The sequence below is a fragment of the Scyliorhinus canicula genome, chromosome 21, assembly GCF_902713615.1.
Source record: "Scyliorhinus canicula chromosome 21, sScyCan1.1, whole genome shotgun sequence".
NCBI lineage: Eukaryota > Metazoa > Chordata > Chondrichthyes > Carcharhiniformes > Scyliorhinidae > Scyliorhinus > Scyliorhinus canicula.
In genome coordinates, this window is record NC_052166.1 from 57,969,205 (window position 1) to 57,990,968 (window position 21,764).

General features: G+C 42.7%; 1 protein-coding gene across 11 annotated transcripts in view; it reads right to left on the minus strand.

Moving 5' to 3' along the window:
- LOC119955494 (formin-binding protein 1) overlaps positions 1-21,764 on the minus strand; it is a 280,892-nt gene that overhangs the window by 93,053 nt on the left and 166,075 nt on the right. For all 11 annotated transcript variants that reach the window (XM_038781726.1, XM_038781734.1, XM_038781730.1 and 8 more), the window contains exon 9: positions 1,625-1,819. In XM_038781726.1, coding sequence (XP_038637654.1) covers positions 1,625-1,819 — 195 coding nt within the window. The remainder of the gene's footprint in view (positions 1-1,624; positions 1,820-21,764) is intronic.

Below are 21,764 nucleotides of genomic sequence, written 5' to 3' on the forward strand. Positions count from 1 at the left end.
GGACGAGGCTGTTGGATCTTAATATCTATATTTGGTTATATTTCTCTTTCTCTAACTGTACTTGGCAATGTTTTTGATTCCTGGCTTCTACTCTTAAGTTTATATACCTTGCCTTTGATATCAGTTAAGTTACTTTGCACTCTTTCCCATTTTCTGGTAAGCTCAGTTGGCTGGAGGGCTGTTTTGTGATGTGTAGTCCCGTACAGGCTGAGGTTATTCATGTAGGCCCCACCTTCTCAACCTTGCCCTTGCCTGAGGCACAGTGACCCTCAGGTTAAATCACCATCAGTCAACTCACAAAGGTGAGAGCAGTCTATGGTCCTCTGGGACTTTGGCGACATTAATATTTAATCAATTTAAATTTTCAACAGTGTTCTTCATTGAAATATTAAATTAATGTTGAGGATCATTTTATTATTGAGTGTTCTCACTTTTTTGCCTCAGTTTTCTTTGTTTTTTTTGGAAATAACAGCTCCTTTGTACTTGCCAGGCCTTTCAGATTATGCCCAAATGAAATTACTTCTATGAGCTAGGCACGTGCTGGAGATATTTTCTGATAGCATCTTTCAGGAATCCCTTGATATTAAACAGTAGGATTCTGGCTTCCTCTTTCTTGTCCTCAGCCTGTCTGTTGTGTTGGGAAGAATAAGGAGGCCACCCCCTCAGAAAATAAGAGTTTGAATGGGGCTGAGGAACAGAAGAATCTCGGGGTATCGAGCCATCAATTTCTTGATCACTGGGATCCAGGATTAATATTGCAGTGCTGGGTTTTTATTAAGACATGGCTCCCACCAACAGCATGCGCACAAAAACAAATAGAAAGCCACTGTGGAAAGCTTTGAATTAATTCTAGAATATAAATTACTTATGCTCATAAAATTAGTCTGTGCTATATTTTACGATTTTTCACATGGAACGATTGCTTATTACTCCAGATTGTTTTTGTGTGCTGTTCTTTGCATGTAAGATAGATCCAAGAAGACTTTTTTCCCTAGGTTCCAGGATTCAAGATTACATGTTACACTGATTTCTCTCATGTTCGGAAATTTTATTTTGAAATCAGATTTTGTAATGAAATTCAAAAGAAAGTATGCATTCCTCTGCTGTCTGAGAGGAATTATGTTTCTGTCTGAAACTTGTATTTGTAAATCACAATTTTTCTGATAAATACTAATATTTTGATCATTTATTAGGACACAAAATTGAGTTTAAGCTGGCATACCTACTATGAACTGCTAAATCCTATGAGAAAATTATATCATAAAAGTACAAAATGATTGTCTGAGGTTTGAAAAAAATCTTTACATAATTGGGTGTTTAGTAAAAGTAAAAAAACATGCTGCTGCACATAGGAAAATATGGTCAGTTTGTTAGTCACTCGCATGGAAAACAAAAACATAATGTTTATAAGCAAAATGTAACAACAAACCATGGTAAACACAAATAAACAAAACTACAATTTAAAACTGATGTAAAATAAAAATAATTCATAATGATGTCACCAACCCCATTACAAACAAAGTCATGGAACATTACATTACGGTAGTTACACAAAACCATGATAGATATTACATGAGGCAAGACACCTGTAAGGTTAATGTACACAGATACTGAATGCTTTTACCTTATTTTTCTTGATGAATGGCCAGAGTTTGCCCTTGGATTTGCCACTTTTAGATTCTTGTTTGCCATCAGATCTGCTATTGGATAGACTACTTTCAGAGACTGTTCGTTTCATAGGCAGACTGAAATCCTCAAAATCAACATCTCCAGGTTGTTCAAACCCAGATTTGAAAGCCTCTACCACCAACTGCGTGTCCTAAAATTACAAAGACAGGAAGGCACATCATTTTATTGGCTGTATGGCGTTTTCTGTCAAATTCTACTCAAAAAACGTAAGCAAAATTGAGAGACATTTGCCAACTTTGTATGAAAACTCCTCAATCACCTGGAATGATTACATTTCTTACAAAAAAATAGCAAATAGATCCCAACTTAAAATTTTATTTCACGCAAACCAGATGAGCCAAAATAACCAAAAAAGTGTAAAATTTTCTTGTAGCAAACACTATTTTAGTGTCAACAGGGTATATAACCTGTGGTAAGAAAAATCTAAATCTAAAAAAATGGAAAATAAATTGAGCAAGTTTACGAATTCAGAACTCCTGAAATAGCAACTATTTGTTTCCATCAGGTTTGCTCCAGATTTTTTTCAGGCCTGTGGTGAAGCATTCAATACTCCAACCCTTTGAAGAAACTTCTCTGAACCTATGGCCTGAACCACTACTTAATTGATTAGTTTAAACTATTCACACTCATCACTTACTACCCAAGAAGAAATAGCTTTTCTCTATGCAATTCTATCAAAATACTATATTGAAAAACGTTCTATCAAATGTTATCTGTCTTCTGTGATCCAGTGGAAATAGGCTCAGTATCAAAAGTCTCCTCATGATTTTAGCTTCTAAACTTTGTTGTTACGATCACAGCAATCTGCAGGTGTTAATTGCTGAGGAAACTAAATCCCAGAGCAAAACTTGGCTTACTGGGCCATACCCTTTTTTTTTGTATTCTGAAACCAAGAGGAAAACATACTCCGCAGCAAGAATTTCAGGAACGCTTTTGAGATTTTAAAAGTCTAAGGTTTGTTCACAAGATCAAATGAAAACTTAAGCACACAACAATTACACAGTTAAAATTAGTCTCACGAAATATTCCCCACTTGGTCAGACCCACAAGTAAACACCACCCAGGCCACACTCCCTACTAGATGTTTGACTATAAAAATCCAACAATACCACCCCAGGGAAAAGATGATGCCACTTTAATAAAGCATATACCACACAACCTCTCAACAACTCTCCCATTCTGCTGCAGAAATCCAAAACTTCAGAAAAAGTCTGTTTTTTTCAGCTGCAGAACTTCTCTGGCTTCACTGGATGGCTGATGCAAACTGCACCTTCTCCAAACCCAAGAGCTGTCTGCAGCAGGTCCGTTTCCCCCCCCCCCCCCCCCCCCCCCGGCCTGCAGACCCAGGTAATTAAGAAGGCAAATGGGATTTTGTCCTTCATTGCTAGAGAGATGGAGTTAAACAGGGAGATTATGTTGCAGCTGTATAGGATGCTGGTGAGGCCATATCTGGAGTACTGTGTACGGTTTTGGTCTCCTTACTTGAGAAAGGATGTACTGGCACTGGAGGGGGTGCAGAGGAGATTCACTAGGTCGATTCCGGAGTTGTGAGGATTGGTTTATGAGGGGACTCTGAGTAGACTGGGACTATACTCATTTGAATTTATAAGAATGAGGGGGGATCTTATAGAAACATATAAAATTATGAGGGGAATCGATAAGATAGAAGCAGGGAGGTTGTTTCCACTGGCGGGTGAAACTAGACCTAGGGGGCATAGCCTCAAAATAAGGGAGAGCAGATTTAGGACTGAGTTGAGGAGGAACTTCTTCACCTAAAGGGTTATGAATCTGTGGAATTCCCTGCCCAGTGACGCAATTGAAGCGACCTCATTGAATGTTTTTAAAGCAAAGATAAATAGATTTTTGAACACTAAAGGAATTAAGGGTTATGATGAGCGGATGGGTAAGTGGAGCTAAGTCCACAAAAAGATCAGCCTTGATTTTACTGAATGATGGAGCAGACTCGAGGACCATTCTAAATTGTCCCTTAGTTTCCAAAGATAATGTTTTTTTGGGATAGGGCAGGAGAGTGGCCTTGGGTGGAGTGCTCTTTTAGAGGGTCGGTTTAGACTTGATAGGCCGAATGCCCTCCTTCTGTACTGTAGGTATTCTATAGTTTGCTATTCCAGATTTTCATGAATTAATTGAATAGAAATTTCATTAATGGCCATGGTGGGATTTGAGCCCTGTTGCCAGAGCATCAGCTCAGAACACTGGGTTACTTCTCCAGCAACATTACCACTATGCCATCATCCCCTCTATAAACAGTTGAGGCCCCAGCACTGATCCCTGTGACATGCCATTGATTAGTTTGTCTTTTATCCCGACCCGGTTTTCTGTTAGCCAATCCTCTATCCATACTGACATATTTCCCCTAGAACATTACCTCTTAACTTATGCAGTTATCTTTCATGATATACCTGGCCGAATGCTTTTTCTAAATCCAAATACAATATATATACATACACAAATGCAGGCTTCCCTTTATCCAGACTGCTTGTTTCATACAAGATCTCAAGTGAATTTTCAAACATAATTTCCTTTTCATCAAACATATTGACTAAGCTTGACGGTATTATGACTTTCTAAATACCTGTAATTTCCTTAACAATGGATTCTAGCATTTTCCCAATGATATGTCCAATACCATCCTCTTTATTGGTTTAACATCCATTTTGTAATCTAACTGTGCCTTGGTATGTATGTAATGATATGTATATTGACTGGGATTTAAAGGGTTAACAACATAGAACATTACAGCGCAGTACAGGCCCTTCGGCCCTCGATGTTGCGCAGACCTGTGAAACCACTCTAAAGCCCATCTACACTATTCCCTGATCGTCCATATGTCTATCCAATGACCATTTGAATGCGTTTAGTGTTGGCGAGTCCACTACTGTTGCAGGCAGGGCATTCCACGCCCTTACTACTCTCTGAGTAAAGAACCTACCTCTGACATCTGTCCTATATCTATCTCCCCTCAATTTAAAGCTATGTCCCCTCGTGCTGAACATCACCATCCGAGGAGAAAGGTTCTCAATGTCCACTCTATCTAATCCTCTGATCATCTTGTATGCCTCAATTAAGTCACCTCTTAACCTTCTCTCTAACGAAAACAGCCTCAAATTCCTCAGCCTTTCCTCGTAAGATCTTCCCTCCATACCAGGCAACATCCTTGTAAATCTCCTCTATACCCTTTCCAATGATTCCACATCCGTCCTATAATGCGGCGACCAGAACTGCATGCAATACTCCAAATGTGGCCGCACCAGAGTTTTGTACAACTGCAACATGACCTCATGGCTCCGAAACTCAATTCCTCTACCAATAAAAGCTAACACACCGTACGCCGTACAAGTTAATGATAATGTTTCTTACCACTAGAGGGAACCACAGAACAGTCGTATATATATCATGTGGCTTTGGGAATTCAGGGAGTTAGAAGGTGTTAGAAGATGGTGAAGCAAGGAGCAGCTGTACCTGAGAGTTCTGTAGTTAGAGTTAGCATAGTTTAATATAGAAACCTTCTATTTCAGGAATGTGATTGAATCTTAGTTAGTAGTATAATTACATTTATAGTTTTGTTTGTTAACACAGCTTTGTGTTCTTTATCGAAGCTATCCAGGTAAAGCAAAATAGTGAACACAACACGCCTAACCAATGTTTGTATAAAGTCAGGTGAAACACCTGCTCCTTTACCTTCTCCCTCCTCACTGTCCAACGACCTCAACACTAATTTCAAATGATGCAGCATTTAACCTGCACCTACTCTAATCTGGTCTACTGTACGCTGCTCCAATGCTGTCCCCTCTACATTGGGGAGACTAAACACAGACTGTGACTGCTTTATGGAATACCGTTGCTCAGTCCACACAGATGCCCCCAACCTTTTGTCACTTGTCATTTCAACTCAGCATCTTGCGCTCATGCCCACATGCCATCCTCAGCCTGCTACAACGCTCCAGTGAAGGCCAACATAAACTGGAAAAACAACACCTCATCTTCTGACTAGGCCCGCCACAGCCTTCTGGGCTCAATATTAAGTTAATAACTTTAGGCTGCCAACGTTCCCTTACCTCTTGACTCCCCCTTTTGCTTTCTGTAATTTGGTTCCCCAGCTTGTCCTAACATAAACCCACCCCTCCCCTACATGGCCACCATCCTTTGTTGTTTAGTTTTGCTCCCACTGATCACTGGTCATTTTGTTTCCCAATAACACAATCTGCTTGCCACTCAGTGAAGTGAGACAAGTGCTGTTTGTGCAACAAATTTGAGCTGAAATTTAGTCCAGGTTAAATGGGACAAGGTTTTTCTCTCTGCCAGCTGTAATATTCTTAAATGCAATGAGTTTGAGACAATCTCATTCCAGCTCTCAGTGGGTATAGGCACACAACATAATACCATAAATTGTTACTAGATTGGCAATCTTTCTCGGAGAGCCAAGGGGGCAACTCATGTGAGAAACATTAAGTTTACCAAGGTACACTAGAGACTGAGTTATGACATGATTACCAAGCCCCATGTAGCTTGAATGCGACTCATGAAAGTTCATCCAGACAATGTTTGTTGTCTGCATTCCATAGGTAAGTACTTCAACTGTTAGTAGAGCACAAGAATTTACCAAAAAAATTCCTTGGATTTTGAACTAACCTGTTCAACACCAAAAGGGGTCAGAAATGTTAGCTGCAAAATATTTCCAGACGTTCTTCCCTACCTACATAAAAATTCATCCTAATTCCTTTGTGGTTATAGGTCTTTCGCAAGTGGACTCAGAAAATAACCACCATAATTTGCACGTATTGAAACAGAGGAAGATGACAAACTCTGAGATCATACAACCTAGCAGAACATTTAGTTTCAGTATTACAAATTTCAACATTCCTCTTACAACTGACAACCACAGGAGCACATGAATATTTAAATTTTGAGTAGGAAACTTTCCATTTTGTAATCTGGAAAACACTGCAGCTGGAAGGGCTTGCACTTTAAAATATCTATTTATAATATATTTGCTAAATAGTTACTAATCAATTAGCAACCAAATTAAATGCAGTGCTTAACTTCATGTATAGTGATTTTAAAAGGGGAAGGTATGTCTAATAGGAGTATTTTTAACTCAAAGTTCTCCCACTTTCTATACTCTATAAAGATATATTCAGAAATAAAAATCTTTCATAACTTTTAACCAGAAGAATAGAGTTGGGAGGTTCCAGATCAACTCTCTAGTCCTAAAATTGAGGTCCCAGTTGCATCCAATAAAGTTACTGCAAGATATCCCTGATCCAGAATATGAAAGAGCGGCATAGCAACAAGAAATCCAACTGATGGGTAAACATGCAACATTTAAAATGAAATCTACAAATGCTTTTCCGAACTTTTTTATGGCACAAAATAGAGCATTTTGCGCCAAAATAACTTTGCTACATTCTGCTTTCCCTTTAAGCATCTATTTTCTGGAGTGGATGCGCAAATTAGAAAAAAAATCAAATAACAGTGTCTCTCTCTTCCCAAGTGTATACAACACCCTTGGAACACATAACAAAACAACATCTGGAGACAGTTCAGCTTTGTTCCATCCATGAATGATGAATGAGCCAGAAGGCATGACACAGTTGTTTAGATACACAGACAAACTGAAGAAGGAAGCCACCTGCAGCAGTGCAGAGACTTTGCTGTAAATCTAAATACAGCAATCAGTCAGCCAAAAATAGCTTTAACAATGGACCAACCATCAATCCCAACGCTGACTAGCCTGATATCAAGAAATCAGCTTGAGTGGCAGTAAGGTATTGCAAGTGTTCTCAGTGCCCCCAGGCGAGATAAAGAAAAAATTCAAGGGGTTATAGGGTATGCGAACAGCATTTGAAAGTTGAGAGCCCCTCAAGCCTGTTCCACCATTCAATAATATCATAGCTAGTGCATTTTGGAAGGACTAACAAGGCAGGGGAATACACAATGAATGGTAGCATGCTAGGAAGAGGGCCAGAGGGACCTTGGGCAGCATGGTAGCATAGTGGTTAGCACAATTGCTTCACAGCTCCAGGGTCCCAGGTTCGATTCCCGTCTTGGGTCACTGTCTGCGCGGAGTCTGCGCATTCTCCCCGTGTGTGCGTGGGTTTCCTCCGGGTGCTCCGGTTTCCTCCCACAGTTCAAAGATGTGCAGATTAGGTGGATTGGCTATGCTAAATTGCCCTTAGTGTCCAAAATTGCCCTTAGTGTTGGGTGGGGTTACTGGGTTATGGGGACAGGGTGGAGATGTGGGTTTGGATAGGGTGCTCTTTCCAAGAGCCGGTGCAGACTTGATGGGCCGAATGGCCTCCTTCTGCACTGTAAATTCTATGAAATATGCCCTAAGATCCCTGAAGGCAGCAGGACAGTTAAATAATGTGGTTAAGAAGGCATTTGAGATACTTGCCTTTCTTGGCCGAGGCATAGAATATAAAAGCAGGGAGGTTATGATGGAGCTGTATAAAAAGCTTGTTAGATACAGTTCGGGTACAGTATGCAGTTCTGGTCAACACACCATGGGACTGCACTAGACAGGGTGCAGAGGAGACTCGCCAGATGTTGCCTGGGCAGGAGCATTTCAGCTATGAAGAGAGGCTGGTTAGGTTGGGGTTGCTTTCCTCAGAGCAGAGAAGGCTGAGGGGATACCTTGTAGAGGTATACAAAATTATGAGCGACATAGAAAGGGTAGGTAGGAAGACATTTTTTCCTCATAGCAGTGGGGTCAATAACCAGGAGGCATAGATTTAAGCTAAGGGACAAGAGATTTAGAGGAGATTTGAGGGTGGTGGGAATGGGGAACTCACTGCCTGAATGGTGGTAGAGATGGGAAACCGAAGAATATCTAAGAAGCATTCAGATGAGCCCTTCAAACATCACAACATACAAGGCTATGGATCGATTGCTAGAAATGGGATTAGAATAGATTGGTGCTTGATGGCCGGGACAAGCATGATGGGCCGAAGAGCCTCTTTCTGTCCTGAAAGCCCTTATGAGACCTCCCATTCTATTTCTAAAATTTAAAAAACCCGCTGCCACCTTGAAGCCTATGACCATTTATGCTGACCTCGATTCGGTGGAGTCGCTCTTCGATGATCAAGAAATCAGCTTGAGTGGCAGATGAAAAGACCCTTTTAAAATGGCTAAAGCTTTTACTTTCTGTGATCCCCAAACAATCCCAGCTAATATGGCAGTTTCGCAGAAATTGAAACTCCAATATCTCTGAAGAGACTCGTGGGCTTCGGCAGCCAGATTCAAAGAGAACTACACAAATGTCATCTCCATTTCATAAGTCAGATTTGGCCAGCTAGAGTGAATTCTGTTGTAGACGGAGGCAATGACTTCACGAGAGGACAGGCTGACAGGGTACAACTCACTTTATTCCAAATTAGTCACAATCATCCCCCTCTTCACACTCCACTCATTGCAGGGTTTCCTTCCCTGAACTGTTTCCAGTTCAGGCTTTATATTTTGTGGGGCGTTCCTCCAATTAGGAGGGAACTCCGCCTCATGTCACCTCAGTAGCTTATTCTCAGGTGTGTAAGAGGGCGGGGCAGCACGGTGGCGCAGTGGGTTCGCCCTGTTGCCTCACGGCGCTGAGGTCCCAGGTTCGATCCCGGCTCTGAGTCACTGTCCGTGTGGAGTTTGCACATTCTCCCCGTGTTTGCGTGGGTTTCGCCCCCACAACCCAAAAGATGTGCGGGGTAGGTGGATTGGCCACATTAAATTACCCATTAATTGGAAAAAATAAAATGAATACAGCACTCTCAATTTTAAGAAAAAGAAAGAAAAAAAAAAGGTGTGTAGGAGGGGAAGCGGATGTTATACAGTTCTATCCCTGGGCGGGTCGTAACACGTTCATCTGCTGGGACAAAAGACCCGGCAACCTCCCTTTAAGACTTATTGGTTGGGACATTAACAATCTGAGGGGCACAGATAAAGGGGTACACATCCTTTGTCAAAGCAAAAGTGAAAGGTGGAAGTCACGTGACATGGGCACTAGCTAGTGATGTATTGGGTAAGCTGGGTCTGCGAGGACTGCGTTTACTGCAGCAGTGAGAGAGACAGGCTTCCAACACTTGAAGAAGTGCAACTCGGTTTTATTGAATTCTTAACTATCATACATACTTTAACTGTGGGTTGACACTATGCTGACTTGACTGTAGACCTGAGGCCAACCTGACCAGACTATCTTACTACCACATGGTGTATGTGCTAGTTGTTGCTCACGGGCTCTGACTGTCTCAGAGGCTGGATCCCAAGAGAGCGGGAAAACTAGTGCCCTCTGGCTTTATAGTGGTCGTGTCCTGTCTGGTGATTGGCTGCAGTGTTCTGTGTGTTCATTGGTCATCCTGTATGTCAATCACTGCCTGTCTGTGCACCATCATATACCTGTGTGTATATTATGACAGCTGGTGGAACCAGTCATGTTTCCTTGTGATACGGAAGAACCTCAGTCTGCCACTTTTCCATCTACCGAGCAGCAGCACAGAAAAGGGGCTCTGCCAGGCTGCATACTTGGCCCCATCTACATTGCATCATCGTCTACAAGATTATTTGACTTGGAGTACCTATCACCGTGGAAATCAACCGAATAAGTGAAATATCCAGCATCAGCTCAGCCTGCCAACCTCTCTGAAGGAGTACGCCGTTGCACTTTGAATCTGGACTCACATGAAACAATAATTATTTTCTGTGGTCTTTGCCGAGTAAATCATTATTTCTCTATTCCTCTTTACTGTATGAGTGCACAGGGGAGGGCTACATAATGACCCCACTCCCCCATTTTAAGTGTGCGCAAATAAACAAACCTCTGAGTTCGTCCTGCCTTGAGTTTGCTGTGGGGATATTCATAGAAAATTGGATCACATCAAAAATATTGGGTTGGGAAACATGTCACTGCTTATAAAGGGGGAAGCAAATCGGAACACTTTTCTTTTTACAAGTAGGTGGTAAAATGAGTAGGGCTGGTTAAATTAACCTCCCCCCCCCCCCCCCTCCACTTCCGTCTGTAACAGTGACAAAAATCTATTAATCTCAGACTTGACTGTATGCACTGACTAAATGCCCACAACCTCTACGTTACTTAGGGAATTGCAAGGAGTAACAACTCCAATGAGTGAAAAGGTTTCTCCACATCATAGTCCAAATGGCCAACGCTTTACCCTGGCCTTTAGTTCTAGACTTTATGGCCTGGAAATAGCCGCTCAGCAGATATCCTGCCAAGTCCTTAAAGAATTTTATGCATTTCAATGTAATCATCTATCATTGTTCCAATCTCTAATGAAAATAAGTCCATTCTATTCACTCTTTCCTTACAGTCTTCGCATCCCAGAAAGAAAGTATATCCTTGCCAAGGTAAGAAAACCAAAACTCAGTAACATTCCAGATGTGGTCTCACAAAAGTCGAAACAATTATAAGACTGCCTTACTTCTATATTCCAATCATTGTGCAATAAAAGCTTACTTATCATTTGCCTTTCTAATTACTGTATCGTATGTCGATGCTCCCTCTAATTTTTCCCACCCACAATTGAAATGAATTTTATGTGCACCAATATCATGATAATGTTTGGGTGTGTCCCACAATACAAAAAAAACATACATATTACTTGGCCTGACCTACGTGTGACTCCAGAATGACACAAGAGGGAGATATTAGGAAACTGGAACCAGAAATAGGATCAAAGATGCAGCAGGCAATTTAGGGGTTAAAGCAGACAGAGGGAAAAAACATGCTAGCATGGAGTCAAAGCGATATGTCCACATCTGGCCTGAGTTACATTGTCCCAGTCAGACTAATTAGTGGGAGTACATAGAATGCCCCAGATCCATTGTTCTTCAGGACATTCTTGTCTGATCAACCACTAGCCCATTACAGAGTCTGGTGGCCTCTTTGTCCATCAATGGGAGGTTAGTTGCATATAAATGGGAGAGGGCAATCAAACAACCAAGTTAACGATGATGGGTTCAAGTATGGAAGGGCTGTTTGAGGGGATGGGCGAAGCTCCCAGTGTGAGAGAAAGACTCGTTTTGATCAGGTACAGGAGAAGGCTTTCGAAAAAGCGACCAAGAGAGGTGATGAAAGTTGCCACTGAGCCAGGCTTTGGAAAAGGGCTCTGAAAGAACTTCCCTAACAGAAGAAAAATTACAAATGCAAATATCGTAAATGCAAGTATCTCCTTTGCCTTCCTGTGTAAGTGGAATGAGAGCTACATGTTAATTTAGAGTGCTGTAAAAGAGCAATTTGTATGTTAAAGTTACAAAACTACATATAACCTAATATTGTTAGGGTTGAGGCTTAAAAGTTTAAATATTGTTTTTTCTTTTGTTTTAATAATGTTTGTTTATAAAATAACAAGAAACCATTTCTTATGATATCACTCCTGGAACAAATCGATCTTTCCGCACCGCCGTAAACCTTTAAAAAGTTGGGCTCTGGTCCAGTATCTTGGCTGCTGTTGAGAGGTGACCAGGTGTCTATAATACAGACCCACAACAATGTGGTTGACTCATTGTTGTGAAGGTAGCTCACTACCACCTACGAGGGCTATGAGAGGTGGGCAATAAATGATGGCTTTACAAGCAATGTCTATATTACATGAAAAAAGCAAAGTACTTAATTGTCTTTAGGATAGCCCGAGGTCATGAAAAGTGCTGCATAAACTTATTTTATAGAACGGTTACAGTATAGGAGGCCATTCAGCCCACCATGCCTGCGTCAGCTTTCTGAAAGAGCAATTTGGCTAGTTCTACATTTCCCTGTAACCCTCCAATTCTTTTCTATTCAGATCATGTTTGAAAACCACGAGTGAATCTGTCTCCACCACAATCTCAGGCAATATATTTCAGATCCTAACCACTCGCTGAATAAAATTTTTTTTTTGATAAAACCCTTTGCTTTTGCAAAAAACAGATTAAACTGAACTCACTAAAACCACTCAGCTGTGGTTTAGCTGAGCGGGCTAGACAACTGGTTTGTGATGCAGAACAAGGCCAGCAGCACGGGTTCAATTCCCATACCAGCTGAGGATTCTGAATTCTTCCTCTGTGTACCTGAACGAGTGGCCGCAATGTGGCCACTAGAGGCTTTTCACAATAACTTCACTGCAGTGTTAATGTAAGCCTACTTGTGACAATAAACATTCTTTATTCAACTGTTAAGAAAGATGCACATCAAAAGCAGACAAAAGTCACAATGTTGTCACCAGTCAGGTTCAGTTAGCTGGACAATAAAGTACGATTGAAAGATGAATGTCAATCAAAATCCCCATTTGTAATTGATATAGAACCAGGATTGGGCTAATATGATAACTTCCGAACTGCAGGTCCCATCACTTTCATTCAGATCAAACCTGCCTTTCCCATTCCTCACAGGTTGGCCGACTATCAAGTATTCCCCCAATCAAAGCTACACTTTTTGCAGTCTTGCTTTTCCTCCAATTAGATTTCCTCGTTCCAACCCAAAATTCCTTTAATCACATCCTACTTTCTCTCTCCAGTTTCTTGAGATTTTTTATTGGTGTTTAATGCCCCTTTCCCAGTTGTGCACGCTGTTGTGCATGGGACATGTTTATTACAACGCACGGACACTCCAAATAGCTGAGCAGCCATGCACCTTGGAGGGAACATAGCTGCATGTTATCTTTGTGACTTGTGTACATACAAGGGCTTCCAAATCCCTCTGATTGTTGACATTTAGTAATACCTCCTATGCTGTAACCATTCTATAAAATATCTTTGAAAAATATTCTACCTTTCCACTTTTCTGATCAATGTAGATAATTTCACATTTCCCGAAGTTACACTCCATCTCCTACTTACCCAATAACTGGTCTATATCCCTTTGCAATCTCTACATCCTCTTAACACTTTTGTATAAGCACAAAACTTGGATTTATTACACTAGATTCCCTCATCTAAGTCATTGATATAAATTTTAAATGGCAAAGCCCAATTACTGATCCTCCAGACACTCCATTAGATGTAGTTCTGTTTTCTGTCTGTTAACCAATCCTCAAACCATGCCAATACATTTCCTATAATCCCAGGAGTCATAATCTTTTGCAAACAATTTCTTGCTGAGTATTTTATCATGTGTGTTCTGAAAATCTGAAATTTACTAGACCCCTTGGTTTCTCATCTACCCTGCACCAAGTCTGCAGCCTTCCACTCGCTATGATGCAGCCACTGCAGTAACACTGTGGAGGAATACTAAGGCAGGCAAAGTCAACCTCAGGTCAGGCACAAAGTGAACGCAAAAGTAATGAATTGATTTCTGTATTGAATGTTGGATGACTTGCTGTATAAAATTAGTCTGGAATGATTTTGTGGTATCTTTTATTTCAAAATTGTGATGAAGAGCATTGTGCGATGGTCCACAAAAGAAGTTTGCTAAGTGGTGGAACTATTGTACAATGGGGATTTCGGGCCATATGCATGGGAACTAAAGTCGAACGAGACGATCACAGACAACCCATCTGAAATCGTGAGATGCTGCCACCTCTTCCCTTCTCCTCCTGAGCTGCTTGCTGTATATCTGGTGACAAGAGTTGTGCCCTAATGTAGCAGACCATCCAAATGAAGCCAAGTACTCTCACGAGTTCTGCAGGCCTTTCCCAGCATGGTCCAGGCTGTGGAGCCTTCGTTTCAGCCCCCCAAAGTCCTGCTCGATGACGTTTTGTGTGGCAGCATGGCTTTCATTGCACGCTCATGAAAAACCAGGGAGCACCCTGGGAAGGTAGGTGATAAAAATCTTACCCCCTGGTTCCAGCGGCCTTCATTTCCGGGAGCGGAAGAGAGAGAAAGGAAGAGCTGGGGAGCAGCTTGGGAACAGGTAAGTGATAGATATTCCGCTCTTCTGAGTGATCTGACTTTGGGGGAGGGGGGGGGGTTGGGAAACTGAAAGCTGTGACCTGATTGGCTGGTAGGAAATCTGCATTAAATTTAAAAATTAAACATTGTTAAACTAATTAAACATAATTAATTAATTACTTAATCATAATTTAGAGGGGTCTCTAAGCCAGAGACCGGAGAGTACTGTATTTAGCATTTACATTTATAGTAGAAACCTAGTGCGGGGAAAAATATAGTTAACAGTAACTTTCTTTTTTTTCTTCTTTTAAAAAAAATTTAATTTACTATTTAGTTTACGCAATGTCAATTAGAGGGGTGCAGTGCTCTGACTGTGAGATGTGGCAGGTCCTGAAGGCTTCCAGCTTCCCGGATGGCTTCATCTGCAGAAAATGCACCCAACTGGGGCTCCTCACAGACCGCATGGTTTGGTTGGAGCGGCAGTTGAATGCACTTAGGAGCATGCAGGTGGCAGAAAATGTCATAGATAGCAGTTATATAGATGTGGTCACACCCAAGGTGCAGGCAGAGAGATGGGTGACCACCAGAAGGGGCAGGCAGTCAGTACAGGAATCCTCTGTGGTTGTCTCCCTCTCAAATATGTATACCCCTTTGGATACTGTCCCCCGGGGGGGGGGGGGGGGGGGGGGGGGGGGGGGGATAGCCTATCAGGGGAAAACAGCAGCCAGAGCAGTGGCACCATGGCTGGACCTGTTCAGCAGAGACGGTCAAAGTGGAGAAGAGCAATAGTCATAGGGGACTCTATAGTCAGGGGCACAGATAGGCGCTTCTGTGGACGTGAAAGAGACTCCCGGATGGTATGTTGCCTCCCTGGTGCCAGGGTCCAGGATGTCTCAGAACGGGTAGCGGGAATCCTGAAGGGAGAGGGCAAACAAGCAGAGATTGTGGTACATATTAGTACTAACAACATAGGCAGGAAGGGGGATGAGGTCCTGCAGCAGGAGTTCAAGGAGCTAGGCAGAAAGTTAAAAGACAGGACCTATAGGGTTGTAATCTTGGGATTACTCTCTGTGCCACGTGCCAGTGAGGCTAGAAATAGGAAGATAGAGCAGCTAAACATGTGGCTAAACAGCTGGTGTAGAAGGGAGGGTTTCAGTTATCTGGACCACTGGGAGCCCTTCCAGGGCAGGTGTGACCTGTATAAGAAGGACGGGTTGCATCTAAACTGGAAAGGCATAAATACTCTGGCCGCGAGGTTTGCTAATGTCACACAGAAGGTTTAAACGAGTATGGCAGGGGGATGGGTACCGGAGCAATAGGTCAGAAGGTGAAAACATTGAGCGAGAACTAGGAAATAGGGCAACTACTGCTCTGAGGAAGAGCAGGCAGGCAGATGTTGCTGAAAACAGCGGGACTGGTGGCTTGAAGTGATATGTTTTAATGCAAGAACTATAACAGGTACAGCAGGTGAACTTAAGAGCTTGGATTAGTACTTGGAACTATGATGTTGTTGCCACTAGAGACCTGGTTGAGGGAATAACAGGATTGGCAGCTAAACATTCCAGGATTTAGATGTTTCAGGCGGGATAGAGGGGGGTGTAAAAGGGGTGGTGGAGTTGCGCTACTGGTTAGGGAGAATATCACAGCTGTACTGCGGGTGGACACCTCAGAGGGCAGCGAGGCTATATGGGTAGAGATCAGGAATAAGAAGGGTGCAGTCACAATGTTGGGGGTTTACTACAGGCCTCCCAACAGCCAGCAGGAGACAGAGGAGCAGTTAGGTAGACAGATTTTGGGAAGGAGTAGAAGCAACAGGGTTGTTGTGATGGGAGACTTTAATTTGCCCAATATTGACTGGGACTCACTTAGTGCTAAGGGCTTGGACGGGGCAGAGTTTGTAAGGAGCATCCAGGAGGGCTTCTTAAAACAATATGTAGACAGTCTAACTAGGGAAGGGGCTGTACTGGACCTGGCATTGGGGAATGAGCCCGGCCAGGTGGTAGAAGTTTCAGTAGGGGAGCATTTCAGGAACAGTGACCACAATTCAGTAAGTTTTAAAGTGCTGATGGACAAGAATAAGAGTGGTCCTAGGGTGAATGTGCTAAGTTCGGGGAAGGCTAGTTATAACAATATTAGGCGGGAACTGAAGAACATAGATTGGGGGCAGATATTTTGACGTGAATCAACATCTGACATGTGGGAGGCTTTCAAATGTTGAAAGGAATTCAGGACCGGCATGTTCCTGTGAGGAAGAAGGTTAAATATGGCAAATTTTGGGAACCTTGAATAAAGCGAGATATTGTAGGCCTCGTCAAAAAGAAAAAGGAGACATTTGTCAGGGCTAGAAGGCTGGGAACAGATGAAGCCTGTGTGGAATATAAGGAAAGTAGGAAGTAGCAAGGAGTCAGGAGGGCTAAAAGGGGTCACGAAAAGTTATTGGCAAATAGGGTTAAGTCCCACGGCTTTTTACACGTGCATAAAAAGCAAGAGGGTAGCCAGGGAAAGGGTTGGTCCACTGGAGGACAGGAGAAGGAATCTATGTGTGGAGCCAGAAGAAATGGGTGGGTACTAAATGAATACTTTGCATCAGCATTCACCAAAGAGAAGGAATTGGTGGATGTTGAGGCTGGAGAAGGGTGTGTAGATAGCCTGGGTCGCATTGAGATCCAAAAAGACGAGATGTTGGGCGTCTTGAAAAATATTAAGGTGGATAAGTCCCCAGGGCCTGATGGATCTACCCCAGAATACTGAAGGAGACAAGAGAGGAAATTGCGGAGGCCTTGGCAGAAATCTTTGGATCCTCACTGTCTTCAAGTGATGTCCCGGAGGACTGGAGAATAGCCAATGTTGTTCCTTTGTTTAAGAAGGGTAGCAAGGATAATCCAGGGAACTACAGGCCAGTGAGCCTTGCGTTAGTGGTAGGGAAATTACTGGAGAAAATTCTTCGAGACAGGATCTACTCCCATTTGGAAGCAAGTGGTCGTATTAGCGAGAGACAGCATGGTATTGTGAAGGGGAGGTCGTGTCTCACTAACTTGATAGAGTTTCTCGAGGAGATCACAAAGATGATTGATGCAGGTAGGGCAGTGGATGTTGTCTATATGGACTTCAGTAAGGTCTTTGACAAGGTCCATCATGGCAGACTGGTACAAAAGGTAAAGTCACACGGGATCAGAGGTGAGCTGGCAAGATGGATACAGAACTGGCTAGGTCATAGAGGGCAGAGAGTAGCAATGGAAGGGTGCTTTTCTGATTGGAGGGCTGTGACTTGTGGTGTTTCGCAGGCATCAGCGCTGGGACCTTTGCTGTTCGTAGTATATATAAATGATTTGGAGGAAAATGTAACTGGTCTGATTAGTAAGTTTGTGGACGACACAAAGGTAGGTGGAATTGCGGATAGCGATGAGGACTGTCAGAGGATACAGCAGAATTTAGATCATTTGGAGACTAGGGCGGAGAGATGGCAGATGGAGTTTAATCCAGACAAATGTGAGGTAATGCGTTTTGGAAGGTCTAACGCAGGTAGGAAATATCCAGTGAATGGTAGAACACTCAAGAGTATTGAAAGCCAGAGAGATCTAGGTGTACAGGTCCACAGGTCACTGAAAGGGCCAACACAGGTGGAGAAGGTAGTCAAGAAGGCATACGGCATGCTTGCCTTCATTGGCCGGGGCATTGAATATAAAAATTGGCAAGTCATGTTACAGCTGTATAGAATCTTAGTTCGGCCACACTTGGAGTACAGCGTTCGATTCTGGTCGCCACACTACCAGAAGGATGTGGAGGCTTTAGAGAGGGTACAGAAGAGATTTACCAGAATGTTGCCTGGTATGGAGGGCATTAGCTATGAGGAGAGGTTGAATAAACTCAGTTTGTTCCCATTGGAGGTTGAGGGGCGATCTGATAGAGGTCTACAAAATTATGAGGGGCATAGACAGATTGGATAGTCAGAGGCTTTTCCCCAGGATAGAGGGGTCAATTACTAGGAGGCATAGGTTTAAGGTGCGAGGGGCAAGGTTTAGAGGAGTTGTACGAGGTAAGTTTTTTTACACAGAGGATAGTGGGTGCCTGGAACTCGCTGCCGGAGGAGATGGTGGAAGCAGGGACGATCTGGTTTAGCTCACCAGGCTAAATCGCTGGCTTTTAAAGCAGACCAAGCAGGCCAGCAGCACGGTTCAATTCCCGTACCATCCTCCCTGGACAGGCGCCGGAATGTGGCGACTAGGGGCTTTTCACAGTAATTTCATTGAAGCCTACTCGTGACAATAAGTGATTTTCATTTCATTAGTGACGTTTAAGGTGCATTTTGACAAATACATGAATAGGATGGGAATAGAGGGATACGGATCCCGGAAGTGGAGAAGATTTTAGTTTAGACGGGCAGCATGGTCAGCCTAGGCTTGGAGGGCTGAAGGGCCTGTTCCTGTGCTGTACTTTTCTGTGCTCTTTGTACTTTATATGGTTGGGTTGGAAAGTGGTCATGAGCCAGATGTAAAGCAAATAGACCCCATCTCCTCACAACTACCCTCCGGTATGACGTGGTTGGAAGACTTGGGGAATAGTGGACTACCAAAGAGTGAAAGCATTATGACTGAGGCTAGGATAGTGGGAATTCACCAGCATGCTCTGCATAGCTGTACACCAAGTGCACATCCAATGAATGGTAACCTTTGCAGTGCATCCTAGCTTTGAGATACAGCACTAACAACGCCATGTGTATGCAGTCAATGGCAATCCTGGAAAAGACACTTGCACACGCCATGTTCAATCAGAACTAACCTGAAAGTATTTGATAATTTTAAATAGCTCTCATGGGAGAGGCCTTCCTGCTGCTGAATGCACGTTGAGCTGTGTGTGTGTTTAAGAGTGGCGAGGTTGAAAAAAGACAGTGCAGGTGTTAAATCTTTGTTTCCAATTGCCTGACACCATGATATATCTGCAGTGCATACTTCCCACGCATACTCTCAATGTCCACGCTAACATCACATTCACTGCAGGCTGCAGAGACACCAGTTTGGCACAAAAATGATTCCCATGACACCAAAACTAGGGGTTGCTAAAAAGCTCAATCTTGAATCAAGTAAGTTTTAGTTATCCCTATTAATGGGGTTCCAGCAATCCTGTCTGACAGGACAGCATTATGTCTTGAAAATATCAGGTAAATCCAAGAAATTGGATTGCATTCTGTGGATTATGTTATGGTCATATATTTTAAACTATGGAAATATGTGAGTAAGCGAATTGAGGCAGGGAAAGAGTGGCTGTGTGAATGGAACTAGTGCATTTGAGATGTTAATGAGCCTAACAATACTTCAAACAGATGTTTATCGAAGGCAATGCAATAACAATGGTGGCAGAACAATAATAAATTGTTAAAGATTTAAAGGAAAAGATGCAATGTGTGAAGGAAAGGTGTCATAGGAAGGTTGGATAAAGTGTATTTACTTTGCTTTTAAACTTTATAAGCTAAAATAGAGATGAAGGTAATTAAGTCTGGGAGAGGGCAGCTCTAAAGAAATTAGATCAGATAAGGGAGAGATCAAAGTGAAACAATCACAAAGGGATACTGAAACCTATGCAAGGAACTCAGCCAACAGCCGAAATACTGGCGTACCACCTGGTACGCATGGCTTCTGAAGAAAGCGTGATGCAAAAAAGCAAGCTGCTGGTTTACCTCAGACGCAACCCCAAGAGATGCAAAAGCACTGTGTGGCACTAGGTACTGGATTTTTTTAGATCTTAAAATCTAAAAGGTGTTGTGGAATAGATTGGGGAGAGTTAGCTCTTAAAATAGTTAAGTGAAGATCGTTTGAAACTGTTTAAAATAGTGATATCGTCACTGAAGCCAATGTCTTAGATGAGTGTACTTCTATTTTACTTTGGATAAAAGCAAATTACTGCGGATGCTGGAATCTGAAACCAAAGAGAAAATGCTGGAAAATCTCAGCAGGTCTGGCAGCATCTGTAGGGAGAGAAAAGAGCTAACGTTTCGAGTCCAGATGACCCTTTGTCCAGATGACTCTCTGGACCTTTGCTGAGATTTTCCAACATTTTCTCTTTGGTTTCTATTTTACTTGAACGCTCAACAGTTGGGAGCAGCATTCTCTGGATATCAAACCTTTCCTCGTACTATACAAATTGCAAACACAGTTGGGGGACGTTGTTTCAAGTTTCCCTTCTGGTAATTGGAACAATTCTGATTTTACTAACAGCCATGCCCTTAACAATTAAACAAAATAAATTCTGTAATATAGAAACTAAAGAAATACCTGCATTACAGTGGAACCTTAAAGAAAGTCCTGGATCATGAATTCAGTATGAGTGTATTGAATTTATTATATAATACCTTTTGTGACAGTTTGTTTGTTTCAATGAGTTACATGAAAATTGATCAGCCTGCACATTGTGGGTGGAATCCTGTGCACTTCAAAAATAAATCTGGGGCTGGAACCTTTTTCAGGTCCTAACCCCACATTGGCTGTCAAGGAGCTGCCTGGGTGATCTTCCCATAAGCAGCCAATTAAAAGGTTGCCTCTAGGTCTGCCGGCCAATTAAGGATGGCAGGTGGCTGCTGAGGCTGCAGGCCCGATCAGAGCACTTGCAGCCTGAGAAAATGACAGGCCCATAATTAGATTTGGAAGCTGCCACTGTGGGAAGGGGAACAAAAGAATTGTTCCCCTTGAGGTACCCTCTGAAGACCTATTTGATTGAAGAAACTAAACGATGGTTGCAGTTGTGGTCCACTGATGGTTATGGCTCCTGGGTGCTGAGTCTCGGAGGCCTCACGCCTAGTTCACCTATAACTCTTTTTAAAAAATAAATTTAGAGTACCCAATTAGTTTTTTCCAATTAAGGGGCAATTTAGCGTGGCCAATCCACCTACCCTGCACATCTTTGGGTTGTGGGGGCGAAACCCACACAAACACGGGGAGAATGTGCTAACTCCACACGTACAGTGACCCAGAGCCAGGATCAAATCTGGGACCTCGGCGCCGTGACGCACAGGGCTAACCCACTGCGCCATCGTGCTGCCCTTGTTCACCTATAACTCTTAAAAGAAGTGCTGGCAGTCATAAATTACTGACCTGGGAAACATTCAAGAATGACCAAACGTAGGAGCGTGCAGACTCCCAAGGTTCACCTTTGCTGTACTGGAGGCCTTGGTGGAAGCGATGGTCCTGTATCGAGAAAAGACCATGAAGCCCTCGAGACACATGCACCGAAGGCAGTAGGACCAGATAGGTAAATGCCACATG